This window comes from Myripristis murdjan, chromosome 21 (genome assembly GCF_902150065.1).
Source record: "Myripristis murdjan chromosome 21, fMyrMur1.1, whole genome shotgun sequence".
NCBI classification, from domain to species: Eukaryota; Metazoa; Chordata; class Actinopteri; order Holocentriformes; family Holocentridae; genus Myripristis; species Myripristis murdjan.
This window is the reverse complement of record NC_044000.1, coordinates 9,839,244-9,865,466: the sequence shown is the minus strand read 5'-3', so window position 1 is coordinate 9,865,466 and position 26,223 is coordinate 9,839,244. Positions and strand designations below refer to the sequence as shown.

Genomic DNA, 26,223 nt, shown 5'->3' with positions numbered 1-26,223 from the left:
AGAGCATTTATTGCAGTTGATGCTGTTTCATATGTACCTAGCCAGTTACGTAAGTTACATAAGATGTAACATGAAATGAATAACGAGGAATTTTAAGCAATAAATCAATCCGGTTGTTAGGAAGAAATATGTACTGTGTATTAAAATGCCTTAACATTTTGGTTACCTTAAACACTCAAATAACTGTAGTGTCTTGCGCTACACACCTTGGTCTACACATCTACACATCTTCGACCTCCTCCCTGCTGAAGGCCAACCAGTGAATGAGGCCGTGCTCTGCCAGAAAGTACAAAATGCAAAATCACTTGGAATTCATTCACTGCCTAAATTCAAAAACTACGACTCCATGGATTCCATGCTTTTACATGGTGGTTACAAACTATCTGTAGGACCTACATTCTTAGGGTTAAGATATTTTATGGGTCAAATATTGTTTGTCACTGTCACAAAACGTTCTGTTCGCAATTCTATTTGTTGATGGTAAAAAAAAAAGAAGTGAAAATCAGAGAAACTTAAAAATATCCTTTCACATAAGACACAATAATGGCTTTGTGTGCACCTCAGTCACCAAGTGAATGGAGACAGAGTCATGCACTGTCACATACCAAGAGCAGTACACATCATGCTGCTTTTAGAGTTCAACTAATTGAACTTTTCCCTCCCCACCTTGCAGCCAATGGCTTCACATTACAGTACATTGTACACTGGAGTTGGAGTACACCTAGCATTTTTGTAGAAATGATTTCAAACATGGAGGAAAAGCTCATACTATTATATATGTTCAACAGTCTCCTGAAAAATACAACCCCATTGTGCTTTTCAGTGCGGTGATCCCTATTTTTCCACAAATGTGAACAAAGGTTTAGAATAACTTATAAGATTAGTAGTAATTAAATATTTCACAGTGGACATATGCTGATATTTAACCACTGACATTCTTGACAAAATAATGGGCTGAGGAGCTCAGACAGAGGAGAGTTTGTTCTCTTGAGCAAGGGGTCAGGGACGAGACGTGAGCTTTGACTGGGCTGACTATTCTGGCTCACAAATATTTGGACTCGGGGAGAGAAAGAAAAGCAAATGACATTATGAGGTGCTAAAATAAAAAAAAAATAAATAAATAAAAAAAAAAAAAACATTATCTGTCATTTTGAGCTCTCCTAATAGAGAAAAGATTTAGTTGCAGTTCTCTCCCAACTGTTGGCCAATACAAGCCATTTGAGTTGGTGCAGCCATATCTTAGAAATTAAGTCTTAAGCTTATTGATTTTAGTTGGTGAATTCCTGTACCCAATATTTTTTATTTGTTTTATTCATGCATACCTATCACATAGCGATATACCTTGCAATATTATCTCTGTAAATCAGCAATGCATGATTTAGAATTTACCAGATACAGTATATTCATTACATCCAAATAATGCATTTCAAGAAGCCCTCTGGCACTCTAGAAAAACATCCACATGGGTGGTTAGCCCTTTCCTTTGGAGCTCCCACCCCACTCTTTCATAAGAAGTCATTATGCTAAATTTAATAAAATATGGTTTGTGGGCTTCAAGACTAACAAATTAAATTATTCCTTTTGAACTTGCAAATGTTTGGAGGCAAAACCAACTCCCTCAAATAATGACCTTTGTTTGTTTCCCATGGCGGAAACAAATTCTCCCTCACACATGGAGCTTTTGCCTGGTATTACTGAATGTTCCTTTTTCTGTCATCTGGGAACTTAAACAGACATTTAAATCTGATTTATGATTTTCCAGTGCAGAGCACATCTCCTTTCTCAGAAATTAGGCTTAAATTGTGCACTTCACAATCCTCAAAGCAACATTTCATGTTGTTGTTTGCACAGTGCATTCAGTCAACAGTAGCACTGTGCATTTTGATTTTTTGGGTGAAAGAAGGCCATCTTTGCATTTGTGAATCCAAATAATGAAAGTGACTGTTGTGTGTAGATTTTGTCTGTTTGATTTGTGCATTGGTTCCAGAATTAGTCATGACATGAATTTGTTGTCTGCGTGAAAAGGCTTAGCAATGTTGACCTTTTGATTATGGACTGATTATATTTGTTCAGGTCATAGATTTGAAGACAACCCTGGGGTGAGGCGCCACCTGGTGAAAAAGTCGTCCCGATGCCAGATGTCCCGGACCAGCAACAGTTCCACACCACTATCTAGCCTGAAGAAGAAGAAGAGGGCAGCAGATAAGAAAACTCATGAGGTGACACGTGTTTCTTTTTACATTCACATTTACACAAATCATTATGCAGTTGTCTCTTCTGACTGACTGACTGTTGGGTTAATTTCATATAGAACCAACTTACACTACAATAATATTCCCTCCTGTCATGTTCATGTCACTGTTAATCAAAACTATATTTTTAATATTTTAGAATGTACTTTTTGTAAAACTTTCCTCTGTTTTGTGTGGTCATGGTCACATCACTAAGATTTCTTTAATCTAGTCTCATCATCTCTGCCACTTTTGCTGCAGTTAGGTTAGCATTAATCTATCAAACCATTCCAAGTCGTAATCAATATGGGGGCATTTCTCTTTTTAAGTCCTAGGGCTCTAGTTTCGCAGACCAGGCGAGGCGGGGGCGTAGCGCAGATGCGCTTCGCCAACTGGGTGTGGCCAGGCGGATTTTCCAAGTTTGGCACGCCGTTCTCGGTGGCGCAAGTACTCCGCCATCCCTCCTACCAGCGGAGAGGAGGAGAGAAGGCGTGGAGAGGGTTTGACACAGCCGATTCACATGTAACCAATCAAATGAGCCCCTGTCCTTGCCTTTAAAATGCGCTGCGTGAAGGCGTAATGAAAGTTTACACAGCTGACATGGAGGTCTACTGCCGCAGGTGGAGCGGAGCCCAGGAGACAGTCGCGGAGCGGAGACCGGCGAGCAGTGCGGACACGTCACCAAAACCTCACAGGCAAGCTTCCGGAATGTCAGGCACATGAACGATGCAATAAATACCGAAAAAAACACTATTCAATGCTACGATCACAATCAGCACATACATATATCTCCATATCAACTGTCTCGTCACAGCTGATGTCAGATCAAAGGAGATTGGCACCGTTGGTGCTGATTGTGAGGTTTTGGTGATGTGCGCCAGGCAGCCAAACTTCCACTGCGCCGGCTCCGCTCCGCCTTGCGCTGAAAGTAGACGTGGTTTCAGATGGCGAGCTTTTGGCGCACCTCGGCGAAGCCTTTTGGCACGAAACTGTCACTGCGCCAAGCCGAATCTGTCGGCACCTCCCCCCGCTGCGCCGCCACTCCCATCTTGGCGAACCTCCGCCTGCGAAACTTGGAAACTGTCCGCCTCTGCCGTTTCGCCGGTCTAAACTAGCTCTGCGCGGGGTTCGCCTCACTGCACCACCCCGCACTGCGCCGGGAAACTAGAGCCCCTAAAGCTCTTTGAGTCTTAGCTTAAGGATGTTCCTTTTCAGTGACTTTTCTTTGAGTTTACACAGCAATAGGGTCAAAACCCCCAAAGGTATTTAGGTCAGTTTGTAGGTCTAGGACGTTTATGGAAATTTTTTTAACCAAAATTGTGAGAAAATTTCTCTTCAAACCACTCTGTAATCTTCTTAGTTGAATCCAAACCACTATCCTATTAATTATCCTATTGGTTGGCCACTATAAACAGCTATGTAGACTGTCACTGAATTATATTTGTCATTTGTGTATTTTTTCCTATCAGTAGACATAATATCATGCTCTGCAAAGCCTTTATGGTGGTTGTGCTAATCGTAGGGTAACTATTCTTATGCTTTCCAAGAATTTCTTGGAGGCTGGCCTCTATGGAGCAAGTTATACAGTCATCAAGGTTAGATCGAGGAGGAAAAACGATGGAGAATCCTGTTAGTTTTAAATGTGCATGAATTTGTTCCCAGTTCCAAGAAACCAGATCACACAGTATCAACCATTGCACTTTGATTGCATGCTTTTTTCCAAACCAACTTACAGTAACATGACTATACATTTGTGGCAAGGATAACCTCAGTGAGAATCCCATACCTCAAAAAATGTAAGTGGACTCCACCCATTGAGTTACATTAGAAAGTAGTATGTTCACAAAGCTGAGCTTTTCAGCATATCATTGACAGTTACCTTACTTTCACATTTATTGGGAAAACCACACACAAACTGTGCCATACCATATATTATATATTAATACTAAGGTGATTGCTTAATCTTCAGGTGTTTGTGGAGCTGAATGAGCTGATTGTGGAGAAAGACCAAGAAATGCGATGGAAAGAGCGAGCTCGCTGGATCAAGTTTGAGGAGGATGTGGAGGAGGAAACGGACCGCTGGGGCAAACCTCATGTGGCTTCGCTCTCCTTCCGCAGCTTGCTGGAGCTCCGCCGCACCATCACGCACGGTAAAAGTCCCCTGCTTACATGACACAGTGCAGAAGTACACTGTACCGGTCCAAGTTTGGTTCACATTGCACACTCAAAAGTGATTCAACAGAAAACAGAGAAAAAGTTAACAGGTTTTGTGAATAAATTAAATTCAAAAGGAGCTTAAAAGAAACAAAGAAAGAGAAAACATCATATCTTCAAATCTTTAGCTTCAGCCAGACAAAGATCCATGTTGAATCAAAATATTGATTCCTTGTTTTTGTCAAAATAGGCAGTGAAGAAGTGTGACTGGGTATTGGCAAGGAGCTCATGATACGTTGGTTATGACACAATTTTTATCCTCACACATTGCAATATTGTACAGAATTGTATGGACAGAGCTTAAAATACAACCTACAGTATAATATCTGGATAGACTGGAAAAAAAAAAAACATAATATATAATAAATGAGGTGACAAACTCACTATTAACATAGTAATTTCTGAATTCCCATCTAATTTATTGACACAAAATAAGCAAAAAGCACATATGCAACACTAAAGTTCACTAAAATTTAGATGTCATACGATATGAAACTGAAGTGCATAAAGACCACATGTAGTATTTCAAAAAATAATATCCCAATACCCAGCTGTATTGATTTTTTGGCACAGCTCTATTAAAAAAACATCTGACAATGTGTCAGTTTGAATGACTTTGTCCTGATTCACATTCAGCCAAGCACCTAGACTGGATGTGCCTCAGCATCTCTGCTGTTTGGAAAATCCAATTGCCCCAATTTTTCCCTTTACCTCCTTCCCCCCAGGTGCCATCCTGCTGGACCTGGAACAAAACACACTGCCTGGCATTGCCCATCTGGTGGTGGAGACCATGATCATCTCTGACCAGATCAGAGCCGAGGATCGACCTAGTGTTCTCCGGGCTCTGCTCCTCAAACATAGGTCAGTGATCAAGATAACGCTGACTTTTTTAGTAAGAAGAGATCTGACTCAACACACTGACTCAACACACTCTGACTCAACACACCAGCTAGTGTGGCCCTCCTGGAACAGTTACGGCATTCACTGTCTTCTTGAAAGATATTTCTTAAGGTATAACCACAAAAGGAGCTAAACCGAGGCCCTCCTGTTGGGGGAGAACCTCATTAACCACTAGGCAATTCTGCTGCCAGATTATTGAAAGATTTAACTGCTGGGAACTGGACAAGCAATTTCCAAAATGTGACATTCAGTAACATTTGGCTCAGTGTGCAGTGCAGTTCCCCACGGTAGATTAAGTTACAAATGTCAAGACCTCTTCCTTACAAGGCCACTGTCTCTTGATGCTGCCAGACCCCCTCCCTGATACATTCTGTGTCAGTCTTCATTCTGTCTTTACAAAAACCAAATAGTATGAGGAGTCATCCATCCACTCTTGTTAAATATTCCCATGTCCTCATGTTTTTGCCCTTTTATTGAGACAGTCAGTAGGCATTGTGTGACAGCAGGAGACAGCATAGAGATCAGATGGAGTAAACTGTGCTGTGTTCGCATACGGACCCATCGGCCTGTGCTGTGACTGGGTGCTTCCAGATGTTGATCATTACAACATCCTAAGGGCAATGAAGACACTGTGTGAGCCTTGTATATTGCATTATGACTTTGTACAAGCATTTATAAAAGATTTTGGACAGCCAACTGAGAGAAGAAAGAGACTTAGATACAGTTGATAAAGGCAGTGCATCTGGGCTAGTCGACATGATCAGACAACTTTTCTTTTTTTGTACATTTTGGTTTCTGTACAGTTGAGCTGCTTGGTTCATGCTGGCAGTGCCAGTAATGCCATTAGCCTGCTGTTGTCGAAGTTGATGGTGTGGTTGGAAATTATTGGGTGTGACGTTGAAGCATTTGAGTGTGGATGTGTCATGATCCTAATTTTTTTTTTTTTAAATGTCTGCGATAGGAATTGCCCACTTGATAACCCCAAAAGACATCTGCCCTCTCATCAGCCTCTTTTCTAACACCCAAGTGAAGTCTCTACAAAGTTGCTCAAAATGAAAAGCTAATGGGATAGTTACATCAGATCCTGTGTATTGGTAAATTGTAAGCAAGTAAATGCAAACACGTGGACTCATTTATGTGACGTGTTCTCACCACAGTCTCTCCAGCAAATCACCGCCACCACTTATTGATCGGCACTAGCATTAGCATGTCAGCTAAACTGACCTAACACATCTGGCCAAAGGCACAATGTGCTACCCACAGTCCATGATTGATTTTTCAGAGTTACATAATGAAAAAGTGAGGCTAACTAAATGTCAGCTGTCAGACTGAATTACCGGATGAGGACTAAGTCACGTCTGTCAGTAAAAACAATGAATGTTGCCATGATGCTCATCCACTCAAGCTGGATGACCCATTCATCCAGAAAGGCAGCACATTACCTTACAAAGTTGGCAAGAAGAGAATGTCATTTGTCCTTCTGTCTTTGTATACAGCTCTCCTAAGCCACTGGTCTGGCCTTCTCTATCTGCACCCCTTTCTGTAACATCAGAATGGTACAGTAATGCCTGGCTTTGATCTGTAACAGTAACCTTGCATGGTCATTGCTGTTGTGTGGTGGCACTTCAGTGGTTTGGATCAGCCCAATCAATCACATCATATAATGCCACATTATTAACAATTTTTTACTTATTTATTTGTTAAGGCTTATGCAATTTAGCATAATTCCGGTACAAAACATGAACTTGATGTGCTGCTCATGGAGTTTACTATTACTATACTAAATATTACTCTTGTTTCTAGTCAGGCTTTTACATGTACTGCGTGAGTCAATATCAGTATAAAGTGCCATTGAGACTTCCCAATGACACAAAAAAAAGATGAGATTTTCCACTGAACTCCATATCCATTGTATAAAGTAGACCTTAAGCTGTTAGAAATGCATGTTGGTCAAGCTCCTGCACCTTTTATAAATTGACTGCAAGCATAGAAAGTACAAGCGAAATGTGTCCACCCTGTCATGGGACAATTTCTAAATAGAGTAAATATGTTCTAATCATATTGATTACAAAATGTACATTTTCAGAAAGGTATTTGGTCCCTCGTTCAGGAATATATTTTAGTTTCTGGAAAACATCTCTCAAAAATACAGAAATTATGGAAAAATATGTTTGTATATGTAAAATCTGTGAAAGTTGTACTTTCTTTTCTGAATAAACTCTATAAATAAAGGTATCTGGTCAAACTTTGAAATAATACTGTTTGGCCCTAATCTCTTAAGAGCAAAATCACACAAAAGGTTTTGATAACTTGTGAAAATAATTATTTATTCACATAAAACATGAACACGACGGGGTGGACAATGACATGACGGGGTGGACAATGTTATGGTTTTGTCAACAAATGTTTTTTGTCAAAACATGACTTTTTTCACCTACTGTATTTTGAATTGTGCACAGGTTGGCTACATTTGGAAATGACACTCAACAACAGCAAAAATAAATAAATAAAACCTTCAACTAGACGAAAAAACAAGATTGATATAAACAAAACAAAAACCCTTGGTCCTTAAATGTAGGCCTACCACAAAAAGTATAAACATAGGTATCCTTTCAAATGGTTTCTTTCTCTGCATATGTTTTGTCCTCCACTTGACTTCTGGAACACTGAAAAACTTATAAAACTGTTATAAAACTAGACTTGATGACGGGGTGGACAATGACAGGGTGGACGTTTTTGGCTGAAGTTAGCATTTAATGAGCACATGGTGGGCCATTAGCTAGCAACATGTATCAGTTAGGAAGGTGACTGTGTATACTTTAACAAACATATTTTGAATTTCTGAAAAGCATTTATATAGATTCATATTTTGCAATGACAGGGTGGACACATTAAGATTGAACACATTCAAGTTCAATCATAAAATGATGAAAATGTCAAAATATAAATGTTGATATGTACTCTCTCTGCATGAGCTATTCTTCACTCCATTTGTAAAAGACAAAGCAGTGGTAGTGATGTCACTGATTACAGCAGGTGGTTTCTTATAGTGGCAGTAACCACCTAATGACGGGGTGGACAGCAAATCCAGGGACACATGCAAAACGTTTATTATTATTATTACATTAGACCATAAATGATCCAATTGACTCATTTTATTCAAGTACTTGATGAGAGCAACAAGAGCATGTAAAAGGTTTGTACATTGTATATCATTTATCTACTTATTTGACTCAGTGAAGTTAGTAGAGAGGAGTTTGGGACATGGCAAAATCACATGCATCTAATCATAGAAAAATTTTTTAAATATGAAAAACACCCTTTTAAAGATGTATCTCTGTACCAATGTGTGTTTAAATGTTTGGCCATTTATAATAAACCATCAGAGTTTTGTTATTTTGCAAATTTTTCATGAAAAGTGAGTGATTTCTGCCTGGGACACCAAATGGTACCCTATATTGATATTGACTCGCATAATTAAAGTCACAGTACATTCCATAACAATATTACAGTTCATCAGTTAATCAAAAAAAGAATGAAGTAGCATAATAAGTCAAAATAATCAACAAAAGGTGAGTACTGTTCTGGTTTGCTTTCAGCCAGCACTTTACCTTCAGAGTAAAATCTTTGCGTGTTGTGGTGTCTTTCCAAGTTTGTGTGTTGTGTTTGCATAATATTTGGCTTTTGAATGTTGTCACTGTGTGCTGAGTGGTGCTCCTACTGTACATGGCGACATCTTTGCAAATAAGCTTTTCAATCAGTTTGCCACTGTGTGACATGATTCATGGTAGTGTCGCTTTGCACTTCAGCCTAACACTTTTGCTAACACATGCGAACACCTTTGAAATGTAAAACATGAACATCCACCAATAAACGTACACAAGTTGTGCAGTAGGTTTGAACATGTTTACAGTGATCTTGCTCTGTTGCTCTCATTTGCTCTCAGTGCCCCCTCAGTCTGTCTGTATATTTCTACCTATCCAACTATTTATCTCTCTATCTCTCACACGCTCATAATTAATAGCCAGCCAGCACTGTCAGCGTCAGGCCCTAATGCGCTCATCCCATCTTTCACAGCCTTTCCATATCATTTCCCAGCATGTCAATAGCTGGTTCCACAGGGGAATCATAGGGGGAACATAGAGAGAAAAAAAAAAGAAAAGAAAACTCTGCCATTAGAGCCATCGCCGGTCTGAGATACAGGAGATTTATGATGTGGAAAGAAATACATTGAGGCACTGTTAGAATCTAGCTCATCGCTTACTCAGTGCACTTTAAAGATCCTCTGGACACATCTTGAGCACAATTCACCTCAGTGTCACACCTCATTCCTTTGTTTTGGGGTGCCGTCGAGTCCAACTTGTGCGCCGTCTTATTGGGCCTTGTGGACCTAATGAGTGAAGTGATGTCACCTCTGGATGGAGCAGCGCTGTGATGAAGCGGTGTTCAGGGGCTCAGTTGCTGACGCACAGAACGCTGCTGGTTTGCTCAAACAGGGAGAGATAAACATGCACATGCAGGCTTCATGTACTCACATGGACAAACAAGCACAGATTGTGAGGCCATACAGCTTTTTCTCTTAGTGCTTTATTGATGTCCTGATCGAAACATAATAGTAAAAAAAAAGTCACTGTTTCTACATCGATTTCCTTGTCATGGCCTTTTGCTTGATTTTGCCATCAAATTCGGAAGATTTCTTCTTTCGCTCATTCATTTTTCATACCTGCTCTTTCCTGCTCAGGATCTGGAGCTTACCCCAACATGCGCTAGGCAGAAGGCAGGAATAGACAGGTTGCCAGTCCAACATATGGCTAACACACAGACAGACAAATATTCTGATGCTTATATTTGATCTAGGTGTACATTACGGCTGTTGCGTAGCCACTTTTCTTGACATCCAAATTGTCCCACATTGTAAGTTGAATTTCTGCAGACAAAGAGTTGAAGCTAAACTGGTCTGCCAGACTGAACTTGAGTGGCAATAGTGTGATTGAAATGGAAATGAAACCTGGGACATCCAGATTAATGCACTTGGTAGAGCATGTACCACTCATGAAGGCTACGTCCTTACCAGAGGGACCTGGGTTTGAACCCCTCCAGGCCCTTTGCTGCATACCATCCCGTCTCTCTCCCCTACCTTTCCTGTCTTTCTCTACTATCAAAAATAAAGCAGAAATACCAAAAAAAAAAAAATCTTGAAAATGAAACCTGGAATTTTGTGATTTTTTTAGTATAACATAATGAACAACTTTTAAAACGCTTCTAATCCCTTACCTTCACTTTTACTTCTCTCAGCCATCCGAGTGATCTGAAACACCGTTTTCACCGCCACCACTCGTCCACCAGTCTTCATGGCAGCTTCAACCATAACCATGTCCAGGACACCAATCTGCCATTGGTGGCTGAAGAGCATGAGGAGCACCACGATAGCAAAGGGCCGGTATACGACCCCAAACAAGAAGTGTTTGTGAGCCTGTTTGTGAGTTTGCTTGGTTATTTTTTTCTTTTGCGCTTGTCTATCTTTATGTGTCCAGCTTTCTTTTCTCTAAGCACTTCAGTTACTTTTTGGGCTCTATTTCAGTGAGGCAATCATGCATGGTGCAAAGCACAGTGGAAGCACACAGGGTGTGGAAACTGAAGTTTGGTAATTTCGGGGAGGGATTAAAGGGAATGTATTATCAGTGGGTGTGGAGGGCATTATCATGACTCAAATTATCTATTTTCCTTCCATTTAAATGCAGTACTCTATGAGTCATGACGCACAGAGCACAATTTGGTAATGGCAAAAAAGCGCCAAAAACCTCCCTTGAGGAAACTGTTGTTCTTGTGCAGGAGGTGTAGAACTGCCATAAGCGAATATGCAACACCTTAATAACTCAATGAGAACAGATCATGTCAAATTAGCTTGGCATAAAGTGATACATTTGGTTACCATGCAGGAAATGGTTCAGTGATATAAGTCTAAGAGCCAAATAGAAGTTGCAAACCACTGGAATAATTTGGCTATAGGAGGGGACCCATCCTAAAACCAGTTTCTGACATCAGTAAAGAATGTGGCCACCTCCACAATCCCCATTTCATGCGTCATGGCACATACTGACAGTTGGATGACAAACTTTGAGCCACAGCCTCAGGAGAATATAGTATGACTGACAGTATCTTAATTTTCCTAATTAAGGGATTTATATCAATGTCAAATTAGCCAACATATTATCCACGGAAAGGGTGGATATGCTTTTGAATAGAATCTGTTTGTGCATGCATTGCTTAGCAAAGCCACGAAAATGGCACAGAACACAGCTGCGCCTTGCTTCATTTGCTTTTGACCTGGTCTAAGCAGCCAGTACAAGTGCAAATCCTGGTAATCCTTGACACCAAAATTGCACTGTGTTGCTTGATCGTACTGACACATCCCCCCACTGTGCCACTCCTCTCACACAGGTGCAATCAAGTTCACTGCGAGTCACCCAAATGCTAAACCAGCACAGATGATAAACAAACCTGTGTGTGTCTGACAAAAATGCCACTTTCGTTTCACCATGTCTCATGCACTATCACAAAAATGGACCCCTTTATATCTGATAAAGATCCAACACATGTGATCTATCTAGGGATAGCCTGAGGATGTAGTTTAAACAGTGCAGCAGAGTAAATGTGCTTTTACCAGAGTAACTGATGAAATACTTTTGACAAGAACCCACCGGGATAATTAAACTCAGCTATCTAAATGGATAGAGATAAAAGCAAGGTTGAGCTGCCTCTTTCTAGTTTGTGGTTTGCATTAAGTTCTGATTTAACCATGATTAGAGTAAATTTCTGATGTGAGAACTGTGGCTCCTGCATTGTTCTTTGAAACACGCTTGAGGTCAAGAGTCGCATAGGTAGTGCTTGAAGTCAGAGAAAGCAAGTCTCCCTCCACCACATGTGTCAGATTATGTTCTTAGTCAGCTTACAGGTGCTCCTAGTTAAAACTTCTTGATGCATTAACTGTGAAAACTTAATGTTCCCCATGGCTTGTAATGTTGGCAAATTAAAAACAGCCCATTAAAAAATCCTATTGAGGGACCACTCATCCATCTTTGAATTGCAGAATGAGCCGCACAGGGGTACAATAATAATATTGCAGAATTCATACATACATGTAGGTTGCTATTTCCACTTAAACGTTTATTTTACATTTATGGTCCCATGCTACATAATAGTGTCAGTGTCTGCCAAAATGATGTCGTTGCTAATGTTTGTGCTGTTCCTCCTAGAAATCTCTTCACCCCGTGCCCCCCGAGAGCCATCCAGCTGCCAGATCCATGAAACTCTTGGCAAAGATTCCCAAAGATGCTGAAGCTGTTATTGTGTTAGTTGGTGAGTACAGAGGATTGGAAAATAGTAAGTTGTTTGAGAAAAAATGGTGGAAAGTTAGCAAAGTTGTTTAGATTAGAAAACAAGATAATGGAGATAAAGCTATGTAATATCACTGAGTGCGAAGAAATCCCAGGAATTATCATTGTTCCACAACAATGTCCATCACAACTTAAAATAACCATGCTCTTCTTGGCCTTAAACTTCCTCAAATCTTGAACAGTGATATTCAGGTGTAACTGTTGTAAGTTTTGGTATAAAACACAGAATTACACCCTTTTCACCCTTAAATTGCATGGTACATGCTAATAAAGGCTTACTTCACACCTCATTTAAATTGTACTAAACACATAACAAATACCCTGTTTGCCAAAGATTGTGTTACCACAAATGCCACATGTAATTTACTAAACAATCTATGGTCTGTTCTCCTCTTTCTAAGGCTGTGTTGAGTTTCTGGAGCAGCCTGCTATGGCCTTTGTCAGGCTGAATGAGGCAGTGCTACTGGAGTCGGTGCTGGAGGTTCCTGTCCCAGTGCGCTTCCTCTTCGTCCTGCTCGGTCCCTCTCAGTCCAACATGGACTATCATGAGATCGGACGCTCTTTCTCCACACTCATGTCTGATAAGGTAGCCATGAGCTTAGAAGAAACCGTGCACATTTCAGTCAAATAAACCGAAGACTTTCATTCCCAAACATATCAGAAGAAACTGTAATTCGTTCATTGTGATAGCATCATTGTAAGTAATATTTTATACACAAATGTCCTCAGATAAGTAATAACTTAGTAGGATAATTATTCATGCCATATATTTTTAGGTGTCATTCTTTGAACTGGTGAAGATATGATTCTGGCAAAAAATTGAAAAATAATTTTGCAATATTGAATGTTTTGATGAAGATTTTCTACATCATTCCAGTGCTGATATCTTGATACTTTTTTACCTTAGAACTTCCATGAGGTGGCCTATTTTGCTGATGACAGACAGGATCTCCTGAATGGTATCAATGAGTTCCTGGACTGCAGCATCGTCATCCCGCCCTCTGATGTGGCAGGCAAGGACCTCCTGAAGACGGTGGCTGATTTCCAGAAGCAGATGCTGCGTAAGAGGAAGGAGAGGGAGCTCAAGAGGCACCAGTCCTTCTCACCCGGGACAGAGCAGGACAACAAAGGTACCCTATAAAGTCCAAAAGAGCCTATTTTCAAGGCCCAATTTTCAACTGATAGTTCAGGTTTGTATTTGAGTATCTGATTCTATAGCAAAACAGTATTTCCAAAAAATCATCTGCAGTCCATTACAATTTTCTTGTTGAGTACATATTTAATTTGATAATATGACATAAAGAGGCAGTAAGTAATCCATGATTTTTTAGAAACCAAGGAACATTGAAACATTGAAACATTGAAAGGTGTACATACATTTCAAGGTAGTTTGTTTGCATGACCATAGTAAACAAAACAGCCTTCCAAAAAAGGATTTTTGATTGGATTCAAAGTTGATAGTTTACTTGAAACTTCAATCACGAGGTCTCTCACTTTAATGGTTAATCCACCAGTAAGTTTGAAATCCTGTCTGTAATTTTTGTATTACAAGATATATTACATTAGAAGAAGCTTTTTTCCACAGTATATGATAATGATAGCTTACTGCACCATTTCTTAAAGCTGAATAAGCACATGATGAATGTATTAAAGTCCCCCTTCACTCATAAAATGTGTCAAAAATGTGTTTTTCTGATGTTTATGTCCCCTAAAATGTCTGACCTTGATTATAGTGACTTTTATCTGCAAAGTTTGTCACCAGAGAGGTGTTTTCACAATCCTCTACTGGAGGTGGAGGTGTCTGTGCACGCCTCTAAAATCTGAGATTCACACGCACTCCGAGCCAGCTAGATTTGGTACATCACAAACCTGACAGCCAATCCCATCAACTGATAGGATATTTCTTTGTCACTTGAGTGTTTTTTTTTTTTTTTCTTTCAAAGAATCAACAATAACTACTCAAAATGGCTGCTTCACATGAGCAATATTAGTATACATTAGAGATTGGTTGAAAACATTTTTTTGGCATGTTTAGATTTTCAAATATGGTACAATTCTTGTGTTGTGGGTGATACTTCTGCATTCTGTGAACAAAGCTCTGGGTATGAGCCAGCAGCTCAGCCAGTTGGGCGGAGACTATGTGCATTTTCAAATATCCACACACATTTTTAATAAAGACAAGATTTAGAGTTACATTTAAGCAGTTTTAAGGTAGTAGGTGATATTTTTTTTTCATGGAAAAAAATATGTAATAATAAATATGTAATATCAAAGATCAGAGATTATTATTAGGGGCTTAATAAATGGCGAAAGGGGAACTTCAAACATGTCATCAAGCTATTTAAGCAAGTAGTGTCATTTTGCTTGCTCCATCTGCCTGTTTTACAGTTGTCTCTTTGTGCCAAAGATTTCAACTTTTTTGTCATTTAGGTTTTGGTTAATTATTATTGGGAATAGTAGTAGTTAGCTACTAGTTTGACTAATAATATTGGTATTTTGTAATGGATCCTGTAACACATCTCTAGAGGTGAGTCTAGAGGAGGAGGAGGAGGGAGAACAGGAGGTGGACCCCCTGAAGCGCTCAGGGATTCCCTTTGGAGGCCTGATCCACGACATTCGCCGTCGATACCCACACTACGTCAGTGACATCAAGGACGCCCTGGACGTGCAGTGCATCGCTGCAGTCATCTTCATCTATTTTGCTGCGTTGTCACCCACTATAACCTTTGGAGGTTTGCTGGGTATGTTTTAGTGTTTGTGCCTGGGCAAGTTGTGTTTATCTTTTAAGCAAATGACACAACACTAGGCAAATGAAGATTTGTAAACTGCATCTAAGAATTTGCATTTCAGATCATGTTAATGCTTGTTTACGAAAAATATTTTTTTATATGTTTTCATGTCTGTTCACATACAGGGGAGAAAACAGAAGGCATGATGGGAGTGTCTGAGCTTATCGTTTCCACTGCAACTCTTGGAGTTATATTCTCGCTTCTAGCTGGCCAGCCTCTTCTCATTATAGGCTTCTCAGGACCCTTACTGGTGTTTGAAGAAGCCTTCTACAAGGTACCCAAAACACACCGAAACTATACATATTGTATACTGTACACAGTCAAATGAAACCTTGATAACTCCAGTAATTTAGCAACTGTATTGTTTATACTGTGATGGAGTGACATGGTTTCCATTTGGTCCTCCGCAAACACTTGTCTCTGTGTCTTTTAACTCAGTTTTGTCAAGCCCAGGGTTTTGAGTACCTCACCGGCCGTGTGTGGATTGGTTTTTGGCTCATCTTCATTGTCCTGGTAATTGTGGCAGCAGAGGGTAGCTTCCTAGTTCGCTACATCTCCCCCTTCACCCAGGAGATCTTTGCCTTCCTCATCTCCCTCATCTTCATCTATGAGACTTTCTCTAAACTCATTAAGGTAACTCAAGATACAGTACAATACGCATGGTCCTCGAATATGGATATATTAAGTTGTCCAGTAAATACTTTTTGGCACCCAGAAATGGCAGACAATGGACTAACATTACCATTAGTAGTGGTGTTGTTACACATGTTAATTTGCAAAAAAAAAAACACCGTAACCAACCATTTTAAAACAAAATAAGAGTATTGTTTTATTTCCAGGTATTTCAGGAGCATCCACTTATGGCAAGCTACCCCCCTACGACCTCCCAACCACCTACCCCACAATCAGACAACCAAATGGATGCTGGGCCCCCGGCTGGCGATCCCATCCTTAACCAGCCCAACACTGCTCTGCTGTCTCTGGTCCTCATGATGGGCACTTTCTTTGTGGCCTTCTTCCTCAGGAAGTTCCGAAACAGCCGATTCCTTGGTGGAAAGGTACTCGGCTGCACTGCATGTTCTACCAAACGTTTACTAACAGTGAATGTCAGAGCAACATGAGCAACAATTCAATGAAAAATCCATCCTGTAAACCAATAGAAACAGCTACTAGCTTTGCATGATTTTTTTGTTTTTTGTTTTTTGGTGGTGATTTTCTTATTCTTGCAGATTGCTTCCTCCCTCCTCTGTGGCCTCTAAAGATGTTGTGTGTTGAGTAAGAGGCTGTTAACATAAATAAAGCGCTCAAACTTTGACAGAAAGCAACAAGTGCATGCCCCTGCTGTGGGGGTTGTTGAAAGGCATTGAGAGAAAGGCAGGAAATCCCTGACTGAAAGAAAATAAAGCAGGTTGTGGGAATGTGGATACAAGAGAAAAAGAAAACACTTAATAAATGGGTTAGGGTTAGAATTAGGGTATCTAAGGGAGGGTTTTTGCCTTAAAGGTGCACTATGCAAAATTGTCAAGGGTTGATTTAAATGAGGACCCTCAAGATTCAACTATTTTTTGTCAGTTGAGTATAAACTTCCTCAGTTTTGCATAATTTGTGCAGTTTGTGCACCTTTAAGGTGAATTTTAGGATGCCAGCTCTGTTAGCTGGCAAAGAGCTTGGCTGAGAAGAATGGCTTTAAGTTCTGATGGCAGAAATCCTTAGATTTCTGAATCTCTTGCATGTGCTCCTTGTGGTTTGCTGTGCCTTTTGTGAATCTTTTAAAGATTAAGTTGACAGACAGACAAAAAAAAGTATGTACAATTACCAGGGAAACAAAGAAAAGGCCTGCTTTATGTTCTTTGGAAGATCCCTGTTATTGGGAGGTTGTGCTGTACCTTAAATCTGAGTTTTGTGCTCTGTCTCTCAATCTCCCGCCAGGCCAGAAGAATTATTGGTGACTTTGGCATCCCCATTTCTATCTTGTTTTCAGTATTGGTGGATTACTCCATTCCTGATACTTACACCCAGGTAACTGCACTGTTAATCACTTTAAATCACAGCAACAATCCATTCATGCTAATGTGCACACACCCACACATACTAATAAAGTAGGGAAAGGAATACAGATTTGTCAATTGCCATTTTCTCACCTGACCACTAACTTTGAAGTATGCATATTTAGTAGTATTATGTTTATTTATTTATTTATTTATTTTTCAGAAAACATAGTTCTTCACTGATACCACCATTCTTCCACACACCCATATTTAAGTATGCAGGGACTATGATTTTTGTGTTCAAGCCCAGTTTTATTGCTTTGTAGAAACTCAACGTACCATCAGGCTTTTCAGTCACGTCTCCTGACAAAAGAGGTTGGTTCATCAGTCCCTTTGGTGACAAGCAAGCCTTTCCAACCTGGATGATGGGGGCATCTATTGTGCCCGCCCTCCTTGTCTTTATCCTCATCTTCATGGAAACCCAGATCACCTCGTACGTATAATTATCTGCTAATGCTTCGGGTGCTTTGCTAATGCAAAATACTTTACTAATGCAAAACACATCCAATAATGAATGTGTTTTAAAAGTGAATGTGCAATTGCACTCTCTTACCAGGCTTGCAGCGTGTTAGGTCTCTGCCATATTAGAGACTTTTTTTCTGTATTTGCAAAAATATGTTTTGTGGGAGGAGTCCTGCTTCAGACGTGTATCTTATGTTTATCCATTATCTGAATCTTGCAAATGTGCTTCACTGGTCCCTCTGCTGTTTCTTCATTTCTTCCCTACATTTCCTGCTGCTCCTCTGACCTCCCAGGCTTATAGTCAGTAAGAAGGAGCGTCATCTGGTCAAAGGCTCCGGCTTCCACTTGGACCTGCTCCTGATTGTCACCTTGGGTGCCATCTGTCCCCTCTTTGGCCTGCCATGGCTCACTGCTGCCACTGTGCGCTCGGTCACTCACGTCAATGCCCTCACAGTCATGAGCAAGGCCACAGCACCTGGTGAAAAGCCCATGATCCAGGAGGTGAAGGAGCAGAGGGTGACAGGGCTTGTTGTGGCTGTGCTTGTTGGTAAGGAAAAAGAGAAAGATTGGTTGATAGTGGAGGCATTTTTCCACTTAATTCCACTGAACTTTACTTTTAATATTTAGCTTCCTTCCCAAACTTAAGAACTTGAAACTCAAGACTTGAAAAAAATCCCAGACTCTTGGGGAGAAGGAAAGCTGGTGACTACATTTACAGGCTAACTACCTCAAAGCCTGTTTTTAATCATTTCTCCTTTAAAGTCGTGCAAGAAATCTTGTTTTATCTGTGAACTTGACTCGATGGTAAAGGGAATGTGGGTGTTTTGGGTGTTTTGACTCAGATGTGCAAAAGAAATCTCCATATCAAAGCTTGGCTGAATGCCTAGTTCTGGTGATTGAAAGGGCGTGCATTACATTTTCAAAAACACATTGGATAAAAGTTGTTCCAAGATTTAAAAATTTAATCGAGATTAAAATAGTATTTGGAACACTTTACTTGTTGTATTATCATTGCATTTTCATCACCTACTTTTAATTCTCATCCTGTCATCAGTAGATACTCAACAGTGTAACAGCTGTGAACCGGAATTGTCTCATTAGCTAGGTGTTTTCAGTTGGTTATTAATAAAGGTTCAACAAATTATATGTAATTCATTGCACTTCATTGTTAGATAGTTTAGTCACATAAGAGACATTGGTTCGGATTAAGGTTAGGCACATAAAAGAACTTGGTAAAGGTCAGGGTTAGGAACGGCTTAAGGTTCTGGTTTTGATACATAAAAAACTTAATGGTATAGTGTGGTAGCTGATTCATAAAACAAGTCCTCTGTCATCAAAGCTTTGTTCTCATCAGATGGACAATGATGGTAAATAATTTGCTTTCAAAGTATCTTGTTGAGTAGTCTTAAGTATATTTTGATTTTTGATATTTTTTGCTCAATATTAGATGGCCAAGTAATAATCTTGAGCCATTATTATTGTTCACCCTTTCTGTTGATCTAATATTTGGGCTTGGATTAAGGGTTTGTTGATAATCCCCAAATAGTATTTGACCAAAGCAAGTCGTTTTTTAAATGTTTGACATGTGAGTTTGTAATAAGGGGTGTTCCGTTTTTGAAAGAATGATGCTTTCCACAAAGGCAGATTCCTCTGTTATGTGTGTGATTTATCAGGAACAGCACTTAAATGTGGCATCTCTCTTTTTACCCTCTCACCTCTGCACCCTGATCCCCCACCCCAGGCATGTCCATCGTCATGACAGATGTGCTCCGCCTCATCCCACTGGCTGTGCTCTTTGGCATCTTCCTCTACATGGGCATCACCTCTCTGACGGGCATCCAGTTATATGAACGCATCACACTCATGGTCACTCCTGCCAAGCACCACCCTGACCACATCTATGTCACCAAGGTAACAAAAGTCAAACAGTGATGCAGCGAGAGGGAAGTGGATGTTTTCCACTGGTGCTGGAGTCATTCCCACCATGGGCTCTTTATTTTATTGTTTGTTTTTTCACCATGCCTACTGTATGTTGTAAAAGTCATTGACAGTGGTTTTAGGTAATGGATTGAAATGACCTCTCACAAAGCTCAAAGGAATTTTGTGAAATTTTCTCACATAAAACAGTTCACAGAAACTTCAGTCTTACTTGTTCACTGTCAACAAATGATCATTGCTCTACCACTAGATGGAGCCCAAAACATGCAGTTGAACATGATGTTTCTTGAGGCAAGGGGATCAGGTTTGCTTTATGTGTGTGCAATGTGCTCTTACATGCTTTATCTGTGTGGGTGAGTATGCGTGCTTAAGTGTACTGTGGTTCTGCTCCATTTGGTTTTCCACTCATCAAGCCACACGTGTGTCCTGCTGCAGGTGAAGACATGGCGTATGAACATGTTCACCATCATCCAGCTGGTATGTATAGTGGCTCTCTGGGTAGTGAAGTCCACGGTGGCCTCCCTGGCTTTCCCCTTCATCCTCATCATGACCGTGCCGCTGCGCCGCCTCATCCTCTCCAGGATTTTCGAGGAGCGTGAGCTCCAGGCGGTAGGTTGGGTTGTGGGGACATTCCACAAATTCTTGAAATCCTGCCACAATCATCTGATCCCACACAGCCTCAGGATACATATTTTACAGCAAATTAAACACTGGATGGATACTGACATGTTTTTTTTTCTTGTACAGTATTCACACCTGTAAAAGAAATGTAATACAAATTAATTTCACCTCTGACATTTCTTTGAGATGATTTCCTTCTCAATGATCATGGAAATCTTTGTCATTCAAACAATTTTGTGCTATATGGCGTAACCGGAAAAGACCCACAGCCGTTTTTCAGCTGTTTGGTTGGTTACACACCACAATTTGTGTATAACCATGTGTCCATCTCTTCTGTATCTTGCTTTTCTACTTGCACCAGATCACATTGAAACTTTTGCACGATTTTCTCACTTTCTTTTATTATTGGTCTATAGCACTTCTCAATCAGACATGATTCTAGGGACACATGGATATTGTTACCTCTGTTGCTTGACTTGTACCTTTGAGCTCTGTGGAAAATGTAGATAACCTGAATTGAGAAACTAACAACCCTTCAGAACCTGAAAATGAATGAAGAAATGATTTAACATGATTTATCTATTCACAGCTGGACTGCGATGAGGATTCTCCCAACTTTGATGAAGATGGTCGAGATGAGTACAACGAGATTCACATGCTTGTCTAAAAACTGAACAGAGCCAGTAAGACTTTGTCCACCCTCCAGCACTAACCAGTCACAGCAAGCCTCTTTGGAAACCTCAGTGTCTCTGGGTAGCGGTAAAAAAGTGAGAGGAGTCAATGGAACAGCCTTTGTTAAAGATATATAAAAAGAAAAGAACTTTTACCTGGATAATCCGTACTTACCTTTGTTTCTCCAAAACACCATAGGACCCAACCTAATGTTCCATCTTTGTAGTTGTTGTGTTAACCTCCATGAGCATATAATTGTCTCAGACACCGGTGAAGAGCTCTGTGCATCCTACCTGAAGTGTGTAACATGGACATTGTACGTCTAAGCAAAACACTTGAGCTCACATGAACACTTTATCCAACATTTTGTCCTTTTTCCCTTTAAACTCTCTACAGGTTCTGGGCATAAGTGCAATGATGATGGTGACCTCTAGAACTACACTAGGTTGGTTGAGTTTGATATTTTTGGGGGAGGTCAGAAGTAGGGTTTGGGTCAATTCGCTTTCAATTCAGTCAGTTCAGGAGGTGGACACTGGAGATGTTTTGGCCATTGAAACTTCTTACATCTTACCTCTCTGTATCTAAAACAACTGATAATGAACGTTGTATCATGTTTATTTGAATTGCAGTTTCATTGTTCAGTGCTTAAGCGAACTGACCCTAAACCTGCTAGAAAGTGTAGTGGTGCAGGATAGCCAGCTGAAATGAAGTCCACTGCCTATGTAGTTTAGCTGCCTTGTTCCTTTATACTACTGCCATTGCCTATATGTTGCAATGATGTGCAAGCAGAGACTTGAGTAGTCCTCTTCCTTTCTGTACAGACTCTTAGCAATGAGCACTTTGACCGGGCAGAAGTTCACTTTTGTTACCACCTACCTAACTCTCTGACAAAAAGCCTCTAAATGTTGTCTCCCCTGGAAGCCACAATTCAGTGGAGACTGGGCAAGCTTCTTCGAGGGGTGCCACTGTACTTTGTTGGTGTTGTATACCCGACATACTAGCCCACTGACCCCCTTATTGTGACCGTGGATATACAAGTAAATTAGCTATAATGGTCTCAATCTTATTTTCCTATTTTGTGTTATCTATTTATTATATGACCTTTGAAATGAATTACTATCATGCCAGATTCTCAGAGATTTTAGACACCAAATAGCTAAACAGTATGAAATCAAAAAAGGTTATTGTGTAGGCTTAAATACACTAAATAGAAAATCAGTCACTTTTTCATGCATACATTCTTCCGCTCTGCAAGCTTTCCATAGCGTTGTGCATATTTCACAGATGTCATGAATTATATTTTTAACACGCTTCACTGGAAAAGCATAGAAACTAAGCAAACACATAAGCACTGAAAGTGTTCCCATAGAACCATGGGGAACCATTGAGTGTTGGCGAGATTTATGAATGATGCATTGTACACTAAGTCTGCGAGTTTGGAATTATAATGTATATCTCAAATGACTCTGTGTTCAGTTGTTTGAGATATTGAGAGCTTTTCACCTCCTATAATGCAGACCAATATAGTTTAATGAGGGTTTTTTCACACAGCATTTTCCAAAATATAAATTCAGCCACATGGAAAGGCCTGTTGTTAGAACTGCATTACAGGAAAAAGTCATAATGCCCAAAATTTCAAGTGTAAGTTTGTTTCCACATTTGTGTGAATGCTGCTTTGAGTTACGGTAGGTGGTGAGGTGCAAAACAAGCCAGTGAGATTTCACCATGACACATATGTTGGAGTATGCTCCAGCAAACATTCCCAACACTGTATGAATGTCAGATTTATGTTTGTGAAGAAAAAATGTGAGGCTTGACGTGAAACAGTCAGCTGAAGTTTCTGGAATGTCCTGTGATGGTCAGTTTTCTCAAACATAACGGTAATAAACTCGACTGGACTGGATATCAGTAAATGCACCTGGCCTGGGTTACACTGTGAATCACAAGCATTTGATAGTCAACTGTTCCTCTGGCAGCCTAACTGTAGTGCAAACAGATCTACTGAATCCTCAGCTACCACATTCAAGGGTGTTAAGAGTGATGTCAGAGCAAACTGAGCAGATAAAGGTAAAATAACACCTTAAAAGTAGCAATGCTAATAGATGAGTGGAACCATCTCACGCTTTAAAGTACTCACAGAAGGTGCTAGAGGAAAAGGATAAAGTAGGTCATAAATTCATTTGTTGATATTACAGTAAATGTGAAATTTGTAGTGGAGATACTGTGCAGAAGCCCTCTGCCATTGTAATAAATAGCAATGCTGCACTGAGATGTGAGGGATGCCCACCTTAAATGGCAGAGACACTTGCCCAGCTGTAATGCACCACACTGTAAAGTTACGAGATTTGAAGGACTCCATGTTAGAAATTGCACATCAGCAGTGAAGATCTTTCCATTGAAAAAGGTACATTGAGTGTTCACTGAGAATACAACTGAACAGAGCCAAAATTCATCATGCCTTCTTGTATTGCATTCACCGGGTGTTTCTATTGCTGCAGGCATACAGTACAATCAACTGGAGTATAGAAAACCCTTCCAGAGGATTTAAGTGTTGTGTAGGCTGCAAGCCATATTTGGTTTTTATGGATTACCTAATATACAATGGTTTTTGCATGTATAATCCAGGAATTACAATTAGGAATCACAGTGTATCTTGTGTCAGATAACCATGTCCCTAAATTATGAGACATGCAAGGATTCTGTCTCACGGGAAACTGACCTTTGATCTGTAAATATTGCTCCCCAACCTTTAGTTTGTTGTCCCATTTGTGTACATAAAGTGACCATGGGAATGTAACAGTTGCCGTCACAGGGAGCAGTGTGGCCTACAATCCACACTCATCTCCCATACAATGGAGAAAAAGGGGTCAAGTGATAAGAGTAAATTTGCTTATTCAAAGAAAAAAAAATTACAAGCTGTACTTTTGGTTCTCTAAATCAGATCCACACAAATGACTATTTTCTGAGGGGGATTTTACAGAAAGTTTATCTTTTGCCCCACCGCGTTCATGACATTATTGAATGTGAACGGTTGGCCTTTAACGGCTGTGTTTTCAGGGAAGTCATTTTGCTAGTTATGTTTTTGGCTGCGGAGTCCTCTTTGCAGCTGCTGTGTCTCAGAGGGAGCAGTGCTGGTTCTTACCCAGCCTAGGCTAATGGTAATTTGGTCCTTGAACATCTGACATGACTTCTGACATGAGTCAATTGGCCGCAATAGCTGCCCTTAAAAGCCGTAAGCTTCTGCGATGGGTATCCAGTGCATCTATTCCTCTTCTCTTTGTGTAGAACAGAGTTTTGCAGGCAGATTGTCCTGATCCACAACGGAGAAAGAGGAAAAGACACAACCGGTCAAAGGTCTTTGTTGTCTTAGAAAACAAGTGTGGAGAGCGTTGAAGCCCAACAGATCCACGTGCGCTTGTTATGACAAGAATTGGTGTGGTGGTATGTGTGGAACGGCGTGGTCTATAGACGAGGGAGAACAGGCAGGCATACGCTCAGCAAAACATCCTTTCAGTATTCAAAAGAAAAAAAAACTGGAAGTGTGGTTATTATTTGAGATAATACAAGATATAGTACAGCCAGTCTGTCCTGTCTGGGTGCTAAACGTTGGAACACGCGAGAGGAAAAGAAAAATAGTTTTTTTGAGCCTTGAAAAGCCTTGCCATGTCAACGGTTTGAGTGCACAACATTTCGTCGCCTAATACCACCATGCTAGCGGCGCAGACCACCCACCCAAATCTACGACTTGTCTCTGTTATTTTTGAACCTCTTTTACCTCAACATTATAGCTTTGAGTAAAGGCGTCTGGGGATCTTGGAGGTCTAGGGTATGGAATAGCGTATTATGTTCAATCACAGAGGCCCTTATAAAATCGTAAATCAGATATGTATGCAACTAGATCACTCGTTATAACCATTTCCTAGCTTTATTTATGCACAGTAGGAAGTTTGCTAGCACTGATATTCTTTACAGGCAAAAGCAGCAAAAATCATAGTGTGTAGTATTGTTTTGGATACCATAGGAGCGCCATTGATTTCTCATTAATTGTGCTCACATACCAGTGGATCAGTTCCTTCATTCATTTTTCTCTTCATGGTCACATCTTGTTAATGATCTCCCTTGTTGTAAATGAAGTGCTATCCAGTGGTATGTTGGATTTTTAGTGACAGACTTGTGATGCCATCTGTATGGACCTTTTTTTTTTAATTTATTTATTCAATGTCACTGTCTAAACAAAAAACGGTTTTACTCCATTGGTGTTATGGGAATTATATTTTTCACGGGAACACCTAGTATTTCCACACACTTGCTACTCAAATCTCAGATTAAAGCCATGGTTTCCATAAAACCAGTTTATTTCAATGCACTGTTGGGCTGTTTTGATGATACACAACTGGTCTTTATGCGGTCTAAAAACAACAAGTCCTTTTCTGTATATTGATTTGATGATAAATTATGAGACGATTTAGCATTAGCAATACAGACTGGTACTCTGGTTGTGTGGCTAGTTGAATAGCAGGTCCATCCTGTTGTTGCTGTAAAGATGTTTTCAAAGAACTGTAAAACAAATTGTTATTTTTTTGTCTGAAATAAATATTTATTATGTGTTTCAAATACATACAGAATTGTCTTTTTTGGTCAGAATACAAACAGTTACAAAACAGTGTGGATTATGTGCTGTCAGCATAAAGGTGGTCTTAGAGACTTAAATATGTACAGTACAGTAGATCATTTTTATGGTTTGGTTAAGTCGACATACTGCAGGTGCCAGATAGGTGGGGTTTGCCATACGGGACAAAAAAATGAGTGCCAGAAAGCACTGACAACAAAGCATTCAACACACAGCTAAGTACACTTTTCTATGATTGACTGCGGACCAGACATTATATGGCCTGATGGTGGCTGAATGTCCTGATGCCAGAAACCTCACCCATTTACTACACAAACAGCC

The 26,223-nt window shown here is 40.1% G+C and overlaps 1 protein-coding gene across 2 annotated transcripts in view; it reads left to right on the top strand.

The window, feature by feature from the left end:
• The window catches only part of slc4a3 (solute carrier family 4 member 3), a 61,483-nt gene extending 35,595 nt beyond the window's left edge, over nucleotides 1-25,888 (top strand). For both annotated transcript variants that reach the window (XM_030080331.1, XM_030080330.1), the window contains 17 exons: nucleotides 2,074-2,219; nucleotides 4,201-4,381; nucleotides 5,171-5,306; nucleotides 10,641-10,824; nucleotides 12,602-12,704; nucleotides 13,144-13,328; nucleotides 13,650-13,872; nucleotides 15,268-15,483; nucleotides 15,657-15,805; nucleotides 15,970-16,164; nucleotides 16,371-16,589; nucleotides 17,461-17,550; nucleotides 17,846-18,012; nucleotides 18,335-18,588; nucleotides 19,783-19,952; nucleotides 20,415-20,588; nucleotides 21,190-25,888. In XM_030080331.1, the coding sequence (XP_029936191.1) occupies nucleotides 2,074-2,219; nucleotides 4,201-4,381; nucleotides 5,171-5,306; nucleotides 10,641-10,824; nucleotides 12,602-12,704; nucleotides 13,144-13,328; nucleotides 13,650-13,872; nucleotides 15,268-15,483; nucleotides 15,657-15,805; nucleotides 15,970-16,164; nucleotides 16,371-16,589; nucleotides 17,461-17,550; nucleotides 17,846-18,012; nucleotides 18,335-18,588; nucleotides 19,783-19,952; nucleotides 20,415-20,588; nucleotides 21,190-21,267 (2,870 nt within the window). In that variant the 3' untranslated portion in view covers nucleotides 21,268-25,888. The remainder of the gene's footprint in view (nucleotides 1-2,073; nucleotides 2,220-4,200; nucleotides 4,382-5,170; nucleotides 5,307-10,640; nucleotides 10,825-12,601; nucleotides 12,705-13,143; nucleotides 13,329-13,649; nucleotides 13,873-15,267; nucleotides 15,484-15,656; nucleotides 15,806-15,969; nucleotides 16,165-16,370; nucleotides 16,590-17,460; nucleotides 17,551-17,845; nucleotides 18,013-18,334; nucleotides 18,589-19,782; nucleotides 19,953-20,414; nucleotides 20,589-21,189) is intronic.
• The last annotated feature ends 335 nt before the right edge of the window (nucleotides 25,889-26,223 follow it).